Consider the following 14,186-nt stretch of genomic DNA (forward strand, 5'->3'; position numbering starts at 1 on the left):
TTTCTGCTACATATTCCTTAGCAGCAGACATTTAGAAGAGAAAAATATTAACAACAGAGAAATTGATGAAACTTATAGGTCCAGTAAAGTGATAGCCATTTTCAGAAATGACTTACTTATAATAGAAAACTTTACAAAGAGGTATGCAAGCTACAATTTTCCTGGACTTTAGAAAGACAATAAAAGTATTTTATTTTTAACCTTTTTTAATACTGTTTACTCTATAACGCTTTGATGTTAAAGGTGCACAGTAAAGTCTTTCGCAAAACATTTTTGTGTTTTATAGTCAAGAGAAGAAGGTGGCCTTAAGCAGGGTCTTTCCCAGATATACTCACCTTGAGGTGGGAGATATCGGGCTGATCTGATGGTTGGGCCCAAGTGATTGCAATTATGGGATTTTTAAACTTGTTTGATCGATTTCTGCCTGCATTTTGGCCAGATATCTGTTGGGGAAGCCAATTGGAGGGTCCCATACATCATACTCAATCTGTCTGCTGCTTTTATCGGCCATGCATGGCCACCTTTAGAGTGAGACTGGGTGATATATATTGAATGTGAAGTTAAGGAATAATACAGCAGAAATTGTAAACCTGTGTAAAGGATAGACAAGCTGGTTGCATCAATCATATCTTTGCAGTGTAAAAAGAAATAGCTTAAATGTGGCTGTTGATAGATACATTTACTCCTTGCTTTTTGAAACCATTTAAATACAGTAAGTATACAATATTTACATAATATAGCAGAAAATATAAAAAAAGCGTACATTAAACACTGCTTTATACCTAATAAAGACAATGCAGATTTCTCATGAAAGCGAGTGGAGGGGTTACATTGTTTTATATACAAGAACAGCATATGTAAATAAAATACATTTCCTGTCAAACATGGATAATTCATAAGTCGTCTTCAACTACTTCAGTGTCAAATATTTCATAGCAAATTTGTCTTTTCCCTCCATTTGTGGTATTGTAGGACTTGATACAGCAATCTAACCACGGACTTTTGTCTGAAATTTGCAAAACATATGCAACATTAGAGCTGGTTACAAAATAAAGGTTGCTCAATGTTTGTATATATTTAAATATTATGTACCGTTACCCTGCACTAGTATAAACGTGTTTGCTTTAGAAATGCTACTTAAAAATAATTAGAAATAAGGTGCTGTGAAGTTAAGCTAAATTCCAGGGCTATAAGGAACACGTTTACATAACAGAAAACAACACATTGTATACAATAAAATTGGGTTGAACGTCATCCATAGCTCTCTAAAGGACTTTAGATCTCTCTCACTATATAAAAGCAAACAACCGTTTCCAGTAAAGTCAGGATACTGTATAAAATGTTAAAAAAAGAAAGGAAAGATTTGCCAATTTTTGAAGGGTATAATCGCCATTTAGAAGCAATTAGGAATTTAGTTACAACTTTATGCAGGTAAAGAATAAATAAGGATTTTAAACCACTGGTATATTACTTGGGCTGTACCCTTGAACCACCCAACCTGCAGTCCACAATGAACATCTCTCACTGTCCCATAGATAGTCAGAACCAGCACTTCTGTCCCATAAATTTGAAATGCCAGGCTATCCCAAGTTCACTTTGAGGAATTATTATTCTTAAAAATGTTTGTCCACGCAGTGTTTCAGTGATGTAACCCTCCCTATCTTTACTTCTGAGAGACTCAACCTCTCTGGTATCTGGTCTTTTTAGCACGATAACACTAATTTTCCAATTTTTTTGCGCCAACTTTTGTGCAACCTGTTGCTGGCATCAAATTCAAAATGAGCATATATTCTTCAGAAAATAAAATGTGTCAGGGGCAAATTTATTAAGGGTCGAAGTGAAAATTAGAATTCTCAAATTTTTTTTTTTTTTTGGTCAAAACTCTCAAATACGAGTTTTAATTCAAATTTTGAGATTTATCATACTCTGGCCCTTTAAGATCTAAAATTTGACTATTTGCCACATCAAACCTGCCAAATTGCTGTATAAGTCAATGGGAGAGGTCCAGGGATCATTTCAGTAATGTTTGCAACCTTCCTGATTTTTTTTCAATTCGATTCGAGTTTTTATAATTCAAATCAAATTCGATTCGAGTTTTCAGGTCAATTCAATTTGTCAGAGCTGAGAAAATTAGATTTTATTAAAGGAAAACTATACTCCCAAAATGAACACTTAAGCAACAGATAGTTCATATCATATTAAGTGGCATATTAAAGAATCTTGCCAAACTGGAATATATATTTAAGTAAATATTGCCATTTTACATCTCTTGCCTTGAGTCACCATTTCGTGATGGTCTCTGTGCTGTCTCCGAGATCACCTGACCAGAAATACTACAACTCTAACTGTAACAGGAAGAAGTGTGGAAGCAAAAAATACAACTCTGTCTGTTAATTGGCTCATGTGACCTAACATGTATGGTTTGTTGGTATGTTTGTGAGTACAGTGAATCCTACGATCCCAGGGGGCGGCCCTTATTTTTTAAAATGGCAATTTTCTATTTATGATTACCCAATGGCACATACTACTAGAAAAGTATATTATGAAAATGGTTTATTTACATGAAGCAGGGTTTTACATATGATCTGTTTTATGCAATATCTTTTTATAGAGACCTACCGTATATACTCGAGTATAAGCCGACCCGAGTATAAGCCGAGGTACCTAATTTTACCTACGAAAACTGGGAAAACTTATTGACTCTAGTATAAGCCTAGACACAACTACAGCCCTGTCTCCCAGCAGCGCACATTCTGCCAAAGCGACCCCCCCCAGCGATCAACCGGACTTCTTTGCAAAGTTGACGGTGACAGAGAATTGCCAAACGGATTACTGTGTGCATTGTCCCACTGTCCCACTACCATGTGCAGTGGGTGCTGTTTGATATTGCCATCACTGTTAATCTTTCGTATAACCAACAGAGGGCGCTGTGTGATATTGCAGTCACTGTTATTCTTTCATATAACCAACAGAGGGCGCACTGTTATTCATTCATATAACCAACAGAGGGTGCTGTTTGATATTGCCATCACTGTTAATCTTTCGTATAACCAACAGAGGGCGCTGTGTGATATTGCAGTCACTGTTATTCTTTCATATAACCAACAGAGGGTGCTGTGTGATATTGCAGTCACTGTTATTCTTTCATATAACCAACAGAGGGCGCACTGTTATTCATTCATATAACCAACAGAGGGTGCTGTGTGATATTGAAGTCACTGTTATTCTTTAATATAACCAACAGAGGGCGCTGTGTGATGTTGCAGTGACTGTTAATCTTTCATATAACCAACAGAGGGCGCACTGTTATTCTTTCATACAACCAACAGATGGCACTGTGTGATTTTACAGTCACTGTTATTCTTTCATATAACCAACAGAGGGCGCACTGTTATTCTTTCATATAACCAAGAGAGGGTGCTGTGTGATATTGCAGTCACTGTTATTCTTTCATATAACCAACAGATGGCGCTGTGTGATATTGCAATCACTGTTCTTTCATATAACCAACAGAGGGCGCACTGTTATTCTTTCATATAACCAACAGAGGGTATTGTGGGATATTGCAGTCTCTCCCCAAGTGAACTGTTGGTATAGGAATGATTAAAAGTGACTGCAATCTCAGCTACACGGGTCGGGTACCGCAGACCCGAGTATAAGCCGAGGTAGACTTTTTCAGCACATTTTGGATGCTGAAAAACTCAGCTTATACTCGGGTATATACGGTACATTGTTTGGGGGTATAGTTTTCCTTTAATAAATTTGTCAAATTTCGAGTTTATGGGAATTTCTAAATCCTCACAAATTTGAAATTCGACCCTTGATAAATGTGCCTCTCAGTATCAACACTTGACCTGTTCTCTGTACAATTTGCAGTTAATTATTGAGTTAAAATGATTAGAAAATAGTCCCATTCTCTTTTTATTTACATAAATGGGAAATGGGATTGTAGTAAACATTGAGGGATTTAGAGATATAAAGATGAACTTGTTTTTAGCACAGGTATGGGACCTGTTATCCAGAATGCTCTGGACCTGGGGAGTTCCGGATAACGGATTTTTCTGTAATTTGGATCTTCATACCTCCATATAACTACCAGTTGGCCTTATGGCAGTTCTCTTAACCTAAGAATTTGGACCATAAATACAGTTTTATGAAAATAATTTTTTTCTTTTTTAGAACTTATATGAGCCATGCTGCTGTAAAACTTGTTTCCTCTTTTCCCTTATGTACTTAAAACAAATACCTGCCAAGATCAATTAATTTAGTGGAGAGTAGAATCGACTCCTGTTGAATATTTAACTATGACATAAAAACAAGACACAAAGCTAAGTGAAAGCTTACCAATAATTTTTCTTGGTGGGCATAATGTATCCATGATATTGAACAACTTTTCTTGCAGTTTATTATCCAGTAGTATCTCAGAGGCAGAGATGTGAAAAAACTGCTCCTAATGTTTTTAAAAAATGCATGAACACAAATATTAAACTATGAATATAAAAGTAAAACGGGAGTAAAGCAACCAAATTCCACAGTGTCAATCAAGATAGGGTTTTTAGTCATACTATAATATCAGAGCTTTTTAAACTAACAAAGGAATCACCATAGAATGCCATCCGTGCTCTCTTATTTGCACTCCAGGAACTAAATACATTTTAAGCGACCTTTATGGTGAGAAAACCATTGAATTTTCTCTGAAAGTATTAAAAAAAAGTTCACTCGCTGGAAGAGGGTGATGCTAGCATAACGTTATTGGATGCCCCTGTCTGAATTCATACACTAGTTCTAAAGGATTGTAAAAAGAAAATTACATTTTTCCCCAGGTTTAGCCACTGTTGTGATATTGTACAGTTTATATTAGAATTCCATATATAGACTTACAGAATAGTTCCACAGGAAAGCATTGAGTTTCCCAGTTTCATCCACAAATGTGAAATGTAGAGTGAAAACGTGACTTAGTGGTTGAATACCCAAGACTGCATAAAAGGGAAAGACAGAGAGGGAAAAATAAAACAAAATACAGTGTTGGTAGTGTGAGATCCAGGTTTTAAGCAAAAATACAACACTGTGTACATTGCATGTAATTTATTCTACCACTTAAAATGTTATTCTTGAACCTATAAATGTATTTTTTTTAGTTGTAATATTGGTGTGTAAGCAGCCATCTCAGGTCATTGTACCTGATCATGTGCTTTCAAAAACAGCCAGCACTTCACAATAGAACTGCTTTTGGATACGCCATTCTTTGTCCTACTCAATCTAAATGTAGCAACTTGGTTTAGCCAGACTTGGATTTTTACTATTGAGTGCTGTTCTCATGTCATGGGAGCATTTAGCAATGCAGATGTCAGGGAGCTGTTATCTGGTTACCTTCCTGTTTTTTTGCTAATGGGTAGCTGGGGGGGGGGAGGAAGGGGTCACGATCACATGACTGGGGGCATCTGGGAAACTGACAACATATCTAGGCCCATGTCAGATACTTTTTAAAAATTAGATTAGAAAGGACTATGGGAGATGGTCTTCCCATAAGTCTGAGATTTTTGGAGAACAGGCTTTTGGATAGGGAATCCCATGCATGTATTTTTAGAATACCAAAAAACAAGCACAAATATTTTATAATCAGACTATAAATATCCCAACCTTTTGCAATTTCTGTAGCATTCCATGATATTTCTTGAGATAATGATCGGAGCATCTCTGTACTTTTAATTTTAGAACATCTGGTGCATCTGAAACAATAACTTTTGTCAAAGTATATATTAGGCTGCAAATGATTTTATTTAACTAAAAAAATGTAAAAGTTTAACTTCTGCATACATCATGAATTGGCACACCATGTTGTTAACACACTCCTTTCCATTTCCTAAATATTAAAATCACAATATACATCAGTAGACACTCATGCAGAATAATCACTGGCCAGAAAACTGAACTTAAAACATTAAAAATTACTAATACCAATAACTAGATTAAAATACTAATTATCAATACTGTATGAGAAAAACATTGATGATGTGTCTTGTTACAACGGTATTCTTTCCTGTTTTCACAAAAACAATTGTCAGGAGGCTTTCTGATCTGAAATTATCTCTGGCAGGTTCCTTTGAACAACTCTGTGCTGGCAAGGATCATACTTGTACATTGTACTCCAAGAATGCCCAAACGTCACTGCAGCACTGGGAAATAGCAATTTCTAAATGAGGATGTCAGTGAGCCCTGACACACACTGGCACCTTGCTTTTCACTTGTATGACCCATACATATTTACAAAATCATACCCTTATTCTTAATAAAATGCATTTGCAGAGCAGAAAAAAGTGATTAGACAACTGTAGAAAGATAGGGGAAGAAGGGTGAAAAAGTCTTGCTTTCTACAACATCGGGCAGCACTTCTAAATGGTCACAGTGGGTGGAAAGTGGCACAGTATTACAGACATAAAATGTTAGCATGAAACTTATATTTCAGTGTATATTCCTGTTACTCTAGTCAAAGCAATAAAGCTTGAGAACCACAGCTGTTTATAATGTCTAAATGCACATTTACAATTTTTTAAAGACATATGCATTGAAGTTTACCTTTATAATCTATCAATAATAATCTATCAATAATATAGTGAATAAAGTACCCCTATTGTAAAACATAAGGACATTATAAGTCATAGAGGAGTTCCATGACCGAGGCTGAAGGTCAGGCACTCCAAGCTTACTTTTAATCCTCATATTTTCAAACAAGGGGTATTTTATTTATTATATAAGTTTTAGTGAGTCATGTGACAGAAATGACATCACTACTCACCGTTTATAAGGATATAATTTACAAGATATTCATGGGTTTTGTGTATTATAGCTTAATAAACTACTAGATAATATTATATCATTAACTTACCCATAGTGCCATCTGTTTCCTTGAATAAGAAATGGAATGGAAATATCTATTTCTAGGTTTCCTTGAATGGCTTTTACAGGGATTATACTGTCAAAATGTTTGGAAAGTTTGTATATTTCTTGAAGGGTACCACCTATAAAATAAATGAATAGGTAGATGGTACAAGTAATTATCCATTTACCTCTTTAGTTGCCTAGATAGCCACTAGTTACATTTTGCATGCCTATTTCTGAAGTATTACAGTTTTACATAGTAGATGAGGTCCAGCATTAAGGGGAACAGTCTCTATTAAAAGAAAATCTATATAAATATATCTTTTTTTTTTACTTTTTTCCCTACAGTTTCTTCTAATGTATCTAACAATTTATTTGTAAGATACCCTAAAGTGAACAGTGTTGAGAATCACTGATTTTACCAGGTCTAAATGGCTAATTCCAGTATAAGTCAATGCACTACAACCATAAAGTATGGTTGAGTTGTCTGTAGTAGGAATTTATATTTGGCGGAAGAAGCACCATAATAAGTCATTGATATCTTAAATACTAAGAAACAATAATCAAACCTACTTGTGAAATAGAATTAAGCATCCACTACAGTTTGGGTACATGGTTATATCAGCACTTTGAATTTATAGTTGATCCAGAGAAGGGTTATGGAAAAAAAACCCCAAATAAAAGTTTCTCAAAATGCTTAGGCTGAAATAGAACTGCTTTTACAGAAACCGATAGAACTGTGTGCGTCAGCAAATAAAGCATGCGTTCCTATTGGCTTCTCTAACTATGATTCTATTAAATGTAGGTGTGGGCCGGAACAGAGGAAAAATGCTGTATGATATGACCGGCAAAAGCTCTCTGGGGAGAAAACCACAGATCAGTTAGGGTAAGATTTGAGGTAATATTTTTTGCTGTCAGATATTCTTAGGACTATGAATGAATGACTTAATCACTGATATTTACTTAATTAAAAAAGTAATGGGGGGCCTGAACAAAAGGTTGGACCTTCCAGAGGGTATGAACTCGAAAAAAGTCAACAACCACTGGTTCAGAGAGTCAGCGACACCATGTGTTTTGAAGTTGGGACACTAAAGAAAAATAAAAAGCTACTGAAAAAAATACTGTGTTTGGAAGGTGACCTACCCCATTAAAAACCAATTTGTTCTGTAATCCATTTTTGTTTTTATGCAGGTGTTTTACCAACAAAAACCTAACTCTGTGCTGTGTTTAATTCTGGCAACTGGGTGCTCCCTGTTTAATATCTTCATGAATACTTACTGTGCAAGTTATAAGATCTTTATTTTTTTTTGATGAATAAAAAAACAGAATGATTAATGTTTTGCAGCACATTTTGCATGTAACAACAGTGACACCTGGTGTTTTATCCCTGAAGAACAATTTAAAATATTATGGAAAGCATCATCTACGCAGATTGAGTAGTTATATATAAATATAAGAAACCCAGATCTTACCTTGTAACATAATTAATGTGTCCTCTGGGTTCTGCAGAATGTCATGTCTTTTTACAAAATGAATAGCTATATGCCGGTTTTGCTGATTATTTGTGTTCCATACAGCAGACTGGTACCAAGATGTACTCTGTATGCCAGCCACTGAATCATAATCAGAATTGTTTTGCAAAACAGTCTTTATAGTATCCTCATCTGGAACATCATGTCTTAGAAAAAAGAAAACAGCTGAAATGGACTTAGCTTTTCCAATGATAAGATACAAATAACAAATATATTGTCCTATATATAGGGCCAATATATAGAGGCATGGAAAACAACTGTGAAAAGTTCACATTTAAATATTTATAAAAATAATGAACATAATGATTCATGCAAATGCTTTGGTGTGCTCAATTAAACTGGTAAATTTCACCTGTTTACAAGGCACAATTTATTTTTCTCAAAATTAAAAAAATGCATCACGGAAAAGAACAGCTTGCATGGACCTATAAATAAGTATGAACTCCTTATAATGGGTCATAATTTATGGCTATAATGTTTTGACTGCTTTGTTAGCAGGCGTACATTATGCAGAGGATATGTGCACTGCTAATCTTAAATGCAAAAATTCATTTTCGATTCCCAGCATTATATTTTTTTCCAAACTTACCATGCATCATTACATACTCAAATATTAGCATGTGTATTTAAACAAATAACCGTCACTAGCTTTCGACTGAAACAACAATTTGTATCTTGAATGGCCCATTATTATTTAAATGCTATACAGCTCAACATTATGTTTGATATTTACCCAAACAGTCTTCAACACATTAGAAGCCTTGGCATATGTGCACTTCTCAGCCCAATGCAATCCAGCTTAATGAAAAGCAACATGAGTTACCTCCTGAGACTTTCTCTTTCTATGTACAAGAGGGTGTTGCCAGTGGGATTGTGGAGTTTTTTGGCTAGTCCAAATGGGTTGGTAAGAGAAGTACTACTTTCCAAAGTGTTACATCTTATCATCAAATCATATTTCCTACAATAAGTAATACAGTAATAATGAATAAGTAATACAGGTATGGGATCTGTTATCCAGAAAGCTAAGCATTAGCCATCTCCCACATATTCCATTTTACTCAATTGAATTTGAAAATAAAATATACTTTTTCTCTTTAATTGTAAAACAGTACCTTGCACTTGATCCCAACTAAGATAGAATTATTCCTTATCATAGGCAAAACCAGCCTATTTTTTTTTTTTAAATACATTTTTAGTAGACAAAGTATGGTGAAATTACGGAAAGACCCTCATCCCCAAGGTTCCGAGCATTCTGGATACCAGTCTCCATACCTGTACATGGAAAAAATGAGATTTGGAGAATTCTGCAAGCTTAAAAAACACTTACAATGAGTTGCATTTAACACAATGAAGTTTAACAGACTGAAAAAGATTTTGTGGTTCGTAACTTTTCAATCTTGCTCGGATACGATATTTATGAGGAGCTTTGCTTTTTAGAACTGTTGCTAGTGGAGTTATTGGCCAATCCTGTTGAGCTTTGAGAGCTACAACAACATAAAAAAAAAGAAATAAATGTACAGTGAAAAAGAAAGAATACATTTTAATGTTTGACAATATTGTTGAATAAGACAGAAAATGTACTGAAAAATTGTGTATTTACATACAGACATAAAATAGTATAGAAACAAGTCTCTTCCCCCTATGGCATGACTGCTTGACGCATGATTAATTTTAAATAAGAAAATGTAAAAGACACCACAGGACTGATTTATTAACATTTGGGGGAATTTAAAAACAGAATACTTGAATAAACTGCAGGAAAAATACATTTAATCTCCGACATCATTTTTCTTAAACAGAAAAAAGTACCTGCTATTTCAAATGCTAATAAATCAACACCTCAGTGTTGCAATGTAAAACACACCACTATGCTATTCAAGGCAAAACAAACATAAAACAGAAATGAGGCAAAACTTACTGCTTCTTACATATAATATTTGCAGATATTCCCAAAATATATGATATAATGCTTAATATGCTAAATATGAAAAATAGGTAACATATTCTAGGAACAAGAGGGTCTGGTAAAAGGCAAACACACAGAGAGTAGTGCCACACACAGAGAGATGTAAAGCATTTATCTTGGGAAAACACCAACACCAAAATTGGCCCCTGTTAAAGCCTATATGTGACTCAAATGAGAATGGTAGAACAGTCACTCTGAGGGTAGCGAGACACATGTATGTAGAGGCTGTATATGTTGAATATGACAAGTACTTTCAATATACTGATTGTGCCAGTAGGAGGCTTGATTTCAAAATGTATAAAGCCGGATAACTGCTAGTTAATCAATAGCCATGACAGGCCTGAAACATTGAAAATAAAAAAGCTTTTTTTTTTTACTTTGAATGCTGGATGGTGCTGTTTTATAAATAAGATTCATGAGACCCTGGCGGTGAGTGGTCAAAATGTATGATGCACCTATTGCCGAGACAAGACATAATGAGTTTGTGCTGCACTATATTTTTCACCATTTTTTTTTTTTTAAAACTAGTTTATAGGTAAGTTATTTAAGTAACCTGCTGAGCTCTACACTATATAGAAGGTTTTTAAATAAAAAATAGCATTTTATACCATGGCTAGTGGTTTAGGATGAAACTTATTGTGCACATTTATTATGTGCATAAGTAGTTTCATCCTAAACCCCTAGCCACAGTATAAAATGCTATTTTTTTTTGATCTGATACAACTTTCTTTTTCTTAACCTGGATAGGCGCTGATTAATGTATATGTGATCCCAGTAAATAGGAGGTCACATTTACGTGAATACATATATATATATATATATATATATGTGTATGTATATTGTATCTGTGCTTCAGACCATAGCCAAGTTCTGTGTAGTATGGTAATCCATTCACACTCTCACCAATAGGGGTTACCCAGAAGCCCACACTGTGAGGGAGTTTAGACACAGAGAGCTGCTGTTTAGTCAGTTGAGGAGAAGTAGCACACCTGTAACTTTGGCTCTGTGTCTCTATTCATTTTCTCTAACAGTGTAACGGCTGCCACGGCCACACCGTGTGCCTGTAACATATGCACTTCACTGGCTGGACCTGAAATTTGTAGAGACATTGTCTTGGCTTGGAATTGTGTATTCCTAGTATTAATTATTGAGTTCCGCTTTAGATTCAGCCTGCTAGCTACCCAAATCAGCGCCTGGGAGTCTTTATTAAGAGAGTTATTAAAATATGCTTTTGCAGGGTAAAGGTTGTGTGGAATTTGCACCAGGCAGAATAAAGAATTGGGAGAGATAGGGAGATGCACTCTAGGGTAAGTAGGGAGATATATATATATATATATATATATATATATATATATATATATATATATATATATATATATATATATATATATATATATATATATATATATATATATATATATATATATATATATATATATATATATATATATGCGCTAAGGGCACAAAATGGTGGGAATATACCTTTAAAGGAGGTGAGGAGTGGCATGCTAAGAAAGAGAAAGGTGTTGGTAAGACTGACATAAGGGGAGGAAGAGAAAAAGATTTTATGTGAAGGTAAGATAAGAGTCTATATCGGTGATCCCCCAAACAGTGACTCGTGAGCAACATGTTGCTCACCAAACCCTTGGATGTTGCTCCCAGTGGCCTCAAAGCAGGTGCTTATTTTTCTAATTCCTGGATTGGAGGCAAGTTTTAAATTGCATAAAAACCAGTTGTACTGCCAAACAGAGCCTCTTGTATGCTACTTATACACATAGGGGCTACCAATAGTCAATCACAGCCCATATTTGGCACCCCCACTAACTTTTTCATGCTTATTTTGCTCTCCAACTTTTTTTACATTTGAATGTGGCTCATGGGTAAAAAAAGGTTGGGGGTCCATGGTCTATATCAGGGGTGTCCAAACTTTTTACTACTAGGGCCAGATTTGGTGAGGTGAAAATGTGTGGGGGCCGACCATTCAAATGTGAAGCCACTATAGACACTGGGACTGAACCAGCAGCAGCTGTGAAATAACGACAAGTACCAGTCTAAAGCAGTGCAAATACATTTCCCAGCATTCCCAATTGGCCAGACACCCAGCAGCTGGGACAGCATACTGATATATATAAACAGGCAAAGGAAGAATGGTTTAGTCATGCCCGCACTGACACACGGGATAAAAGCAAACTTTCCCCTGACACACGTGTATAGCCCGTGGCCGGCAGTACAGAGGAATGCTGGGAGTTAGCTGACAGATTGACAAGAGAGCACCGGTACTTCTGGGACAGGGAAGGAAGTTGCAGTGCATTTAATAGGGACTTTACTCACTGAGAACGAGTCTACCCCGAGTGCTTTCAGCTGCTCTAAGCTCCCAGGCACATCTGGCTGCAGGCGGTGTGGCTTCAACTGATCCTCTGCGGAATCGTCCACTGAGGACAGCACACTGAGCTCAGCACACGCGTCTCCTATTGGCTGCCTGCAACAACCATGACTGCCCACTGTGCGTTGCCGTAGGGACTGCACCACGCCCACCTCCAGCCGGCATAGTGGGGCGCTCCTGCAAGTGGCATTGGAATTTGCTGTGGGCCAATTAAAAGTGGATTGCAGCCCGCAGTTGGCCCGCGGCCGTAGCTTTGACACCGCTGGTCTATATACTAAGAAGAGGGGCGCTAATGTATATAAGCACTAAAGAGAGAGATCGTGGGAGGCACACACAAAGGTAAGGAAGCAGTGGGGAAAATTGAATAGGAGGCAAAGTTGAACACATACCAAGGGAAGATAAGGCAAAGCATCTGTTAAAGGAGAAACAAACCCTTAAAAAAAACTCCCACCCCCTACCCTACATAGATACCCTCCTCCCTGCCTTGCTGCCCCCCGGGCAAATGCCCCTAACTCTTTACTCCCCCCCATGCAGATTCTGCCCAGGGGAGTTCACGGGCGTCATCTTCTCTTTGGTAATAAAAACTGTGCATGTGCCGAAACTCATAAAAATTGTCGAAGCACCAGTCTCACTCCGAAGCGGCTGAAGATGGCGCCCATATACTCAGCTGGACAGAATATGCATGGAGGGGTAAGCAAAGATTTAGGGGCATTTGCCTGGGGGGGGGAGGTAGGCTAGGGGTCTACGTAGGGTAGAAAAATATAGGACAGAATGAGATGGGAAAACATTTATTATGAAGAGGCTATGGTAGAGTTACAGAAAAAAGTACCATATAATAAAGGTGAGTGTTTCTTGACAGTGTTGGAGAATTTTGTACATTAATAGTTGCATACAGATATGTAAAACAGCTGAAAAAAAATCAGAAGAATTTAAAATGATAACATTATCAAGCTGTAGCTTGAATGATTTTGTTCTATGCAATAACCTTTAATAAATACATAACTGAAATGCCAACATCTTGCAAGAAGTCTGCATTTAGTCTGACTATTAATAAATCTGATAAATGGAAAACTTTAGCTTCTTAAAATCGCTAGAACTTTATGACTGCAGCATGACATTCATTCTCTTATCTTATGAAACATATTTTGTTGTTTTCATTTCTTTGTCTCATCAAATAACGATGTGCCTTATACTAAAAGGTCTGTTTATCAGCAAAGTATTATAAAAGTATGGAATATGAAAATGTTTTTAAACTTTTACATACATTAGATTGATTAAAGGCATCTACAGCAACTAAACTTACAATTTGATGCACTTAGACTTATCTTTAGATCTTTTAGGTGTTAACAAAGGTTTCCTTTTAACAGACCTAATTCAGTATGTTAAAAAACCAGAAACGTAAAAATATACTTTTTATATGTAAAAT

The 14,186-nt window shown here is 36.1% G+C and overlaps 1 protein-coding gene across 1 annotated transcript in view; it reads right to left on the reverse strand.

The window, feature by feature from the left end:
* Nucleotides 1-751: 751 nt before the first annotated feature.
* pot1.L (protection of telomeres 1 L homeolog) overlaps nt 752-14,186 on the reverse strand; it is a gene marked incomplete at its 5' end in the record, with an annotated part of 32,860 nt that continues 19,425 nt past the window's right edge. The window contains 7 exon segments of the mRNA NM_001090953.1: nt 752-1,006; nt 4,345-4,450; nt 4,882-4,976; nt 5,641-5,729; nt 6,887-7,019; nt 8,352-8,557; nt 9,739-9,895. Coding sequence (NP_001084422.1) covers nt 894-1,006; nt 4,345-4,450; nt 4,882-4,976; nt 5,641-5,729; nt 6,887-7,019; nt 8,352-8,557; nt 9,739-9,895 — 899 coding nt within the window. The 3' untranslated portion in view covers nt 752-893.

The sequence above is a fragment of the Xenopus laevis genome, chromosome 3L (genome assembly GCF_017654675.1).
Source record: "Xenopus laevis strain J_2021 chromosome 3L, Xenopus_laevis_v10.1, whole genome shotgun sequence".
Classification (NCBI taxonomy): domain Eukaryota; kingdom Metazoa; phylum Chordata; class Amphibia; order Anura; family Pipidae; genus Xenopus; species Xenopus laevis.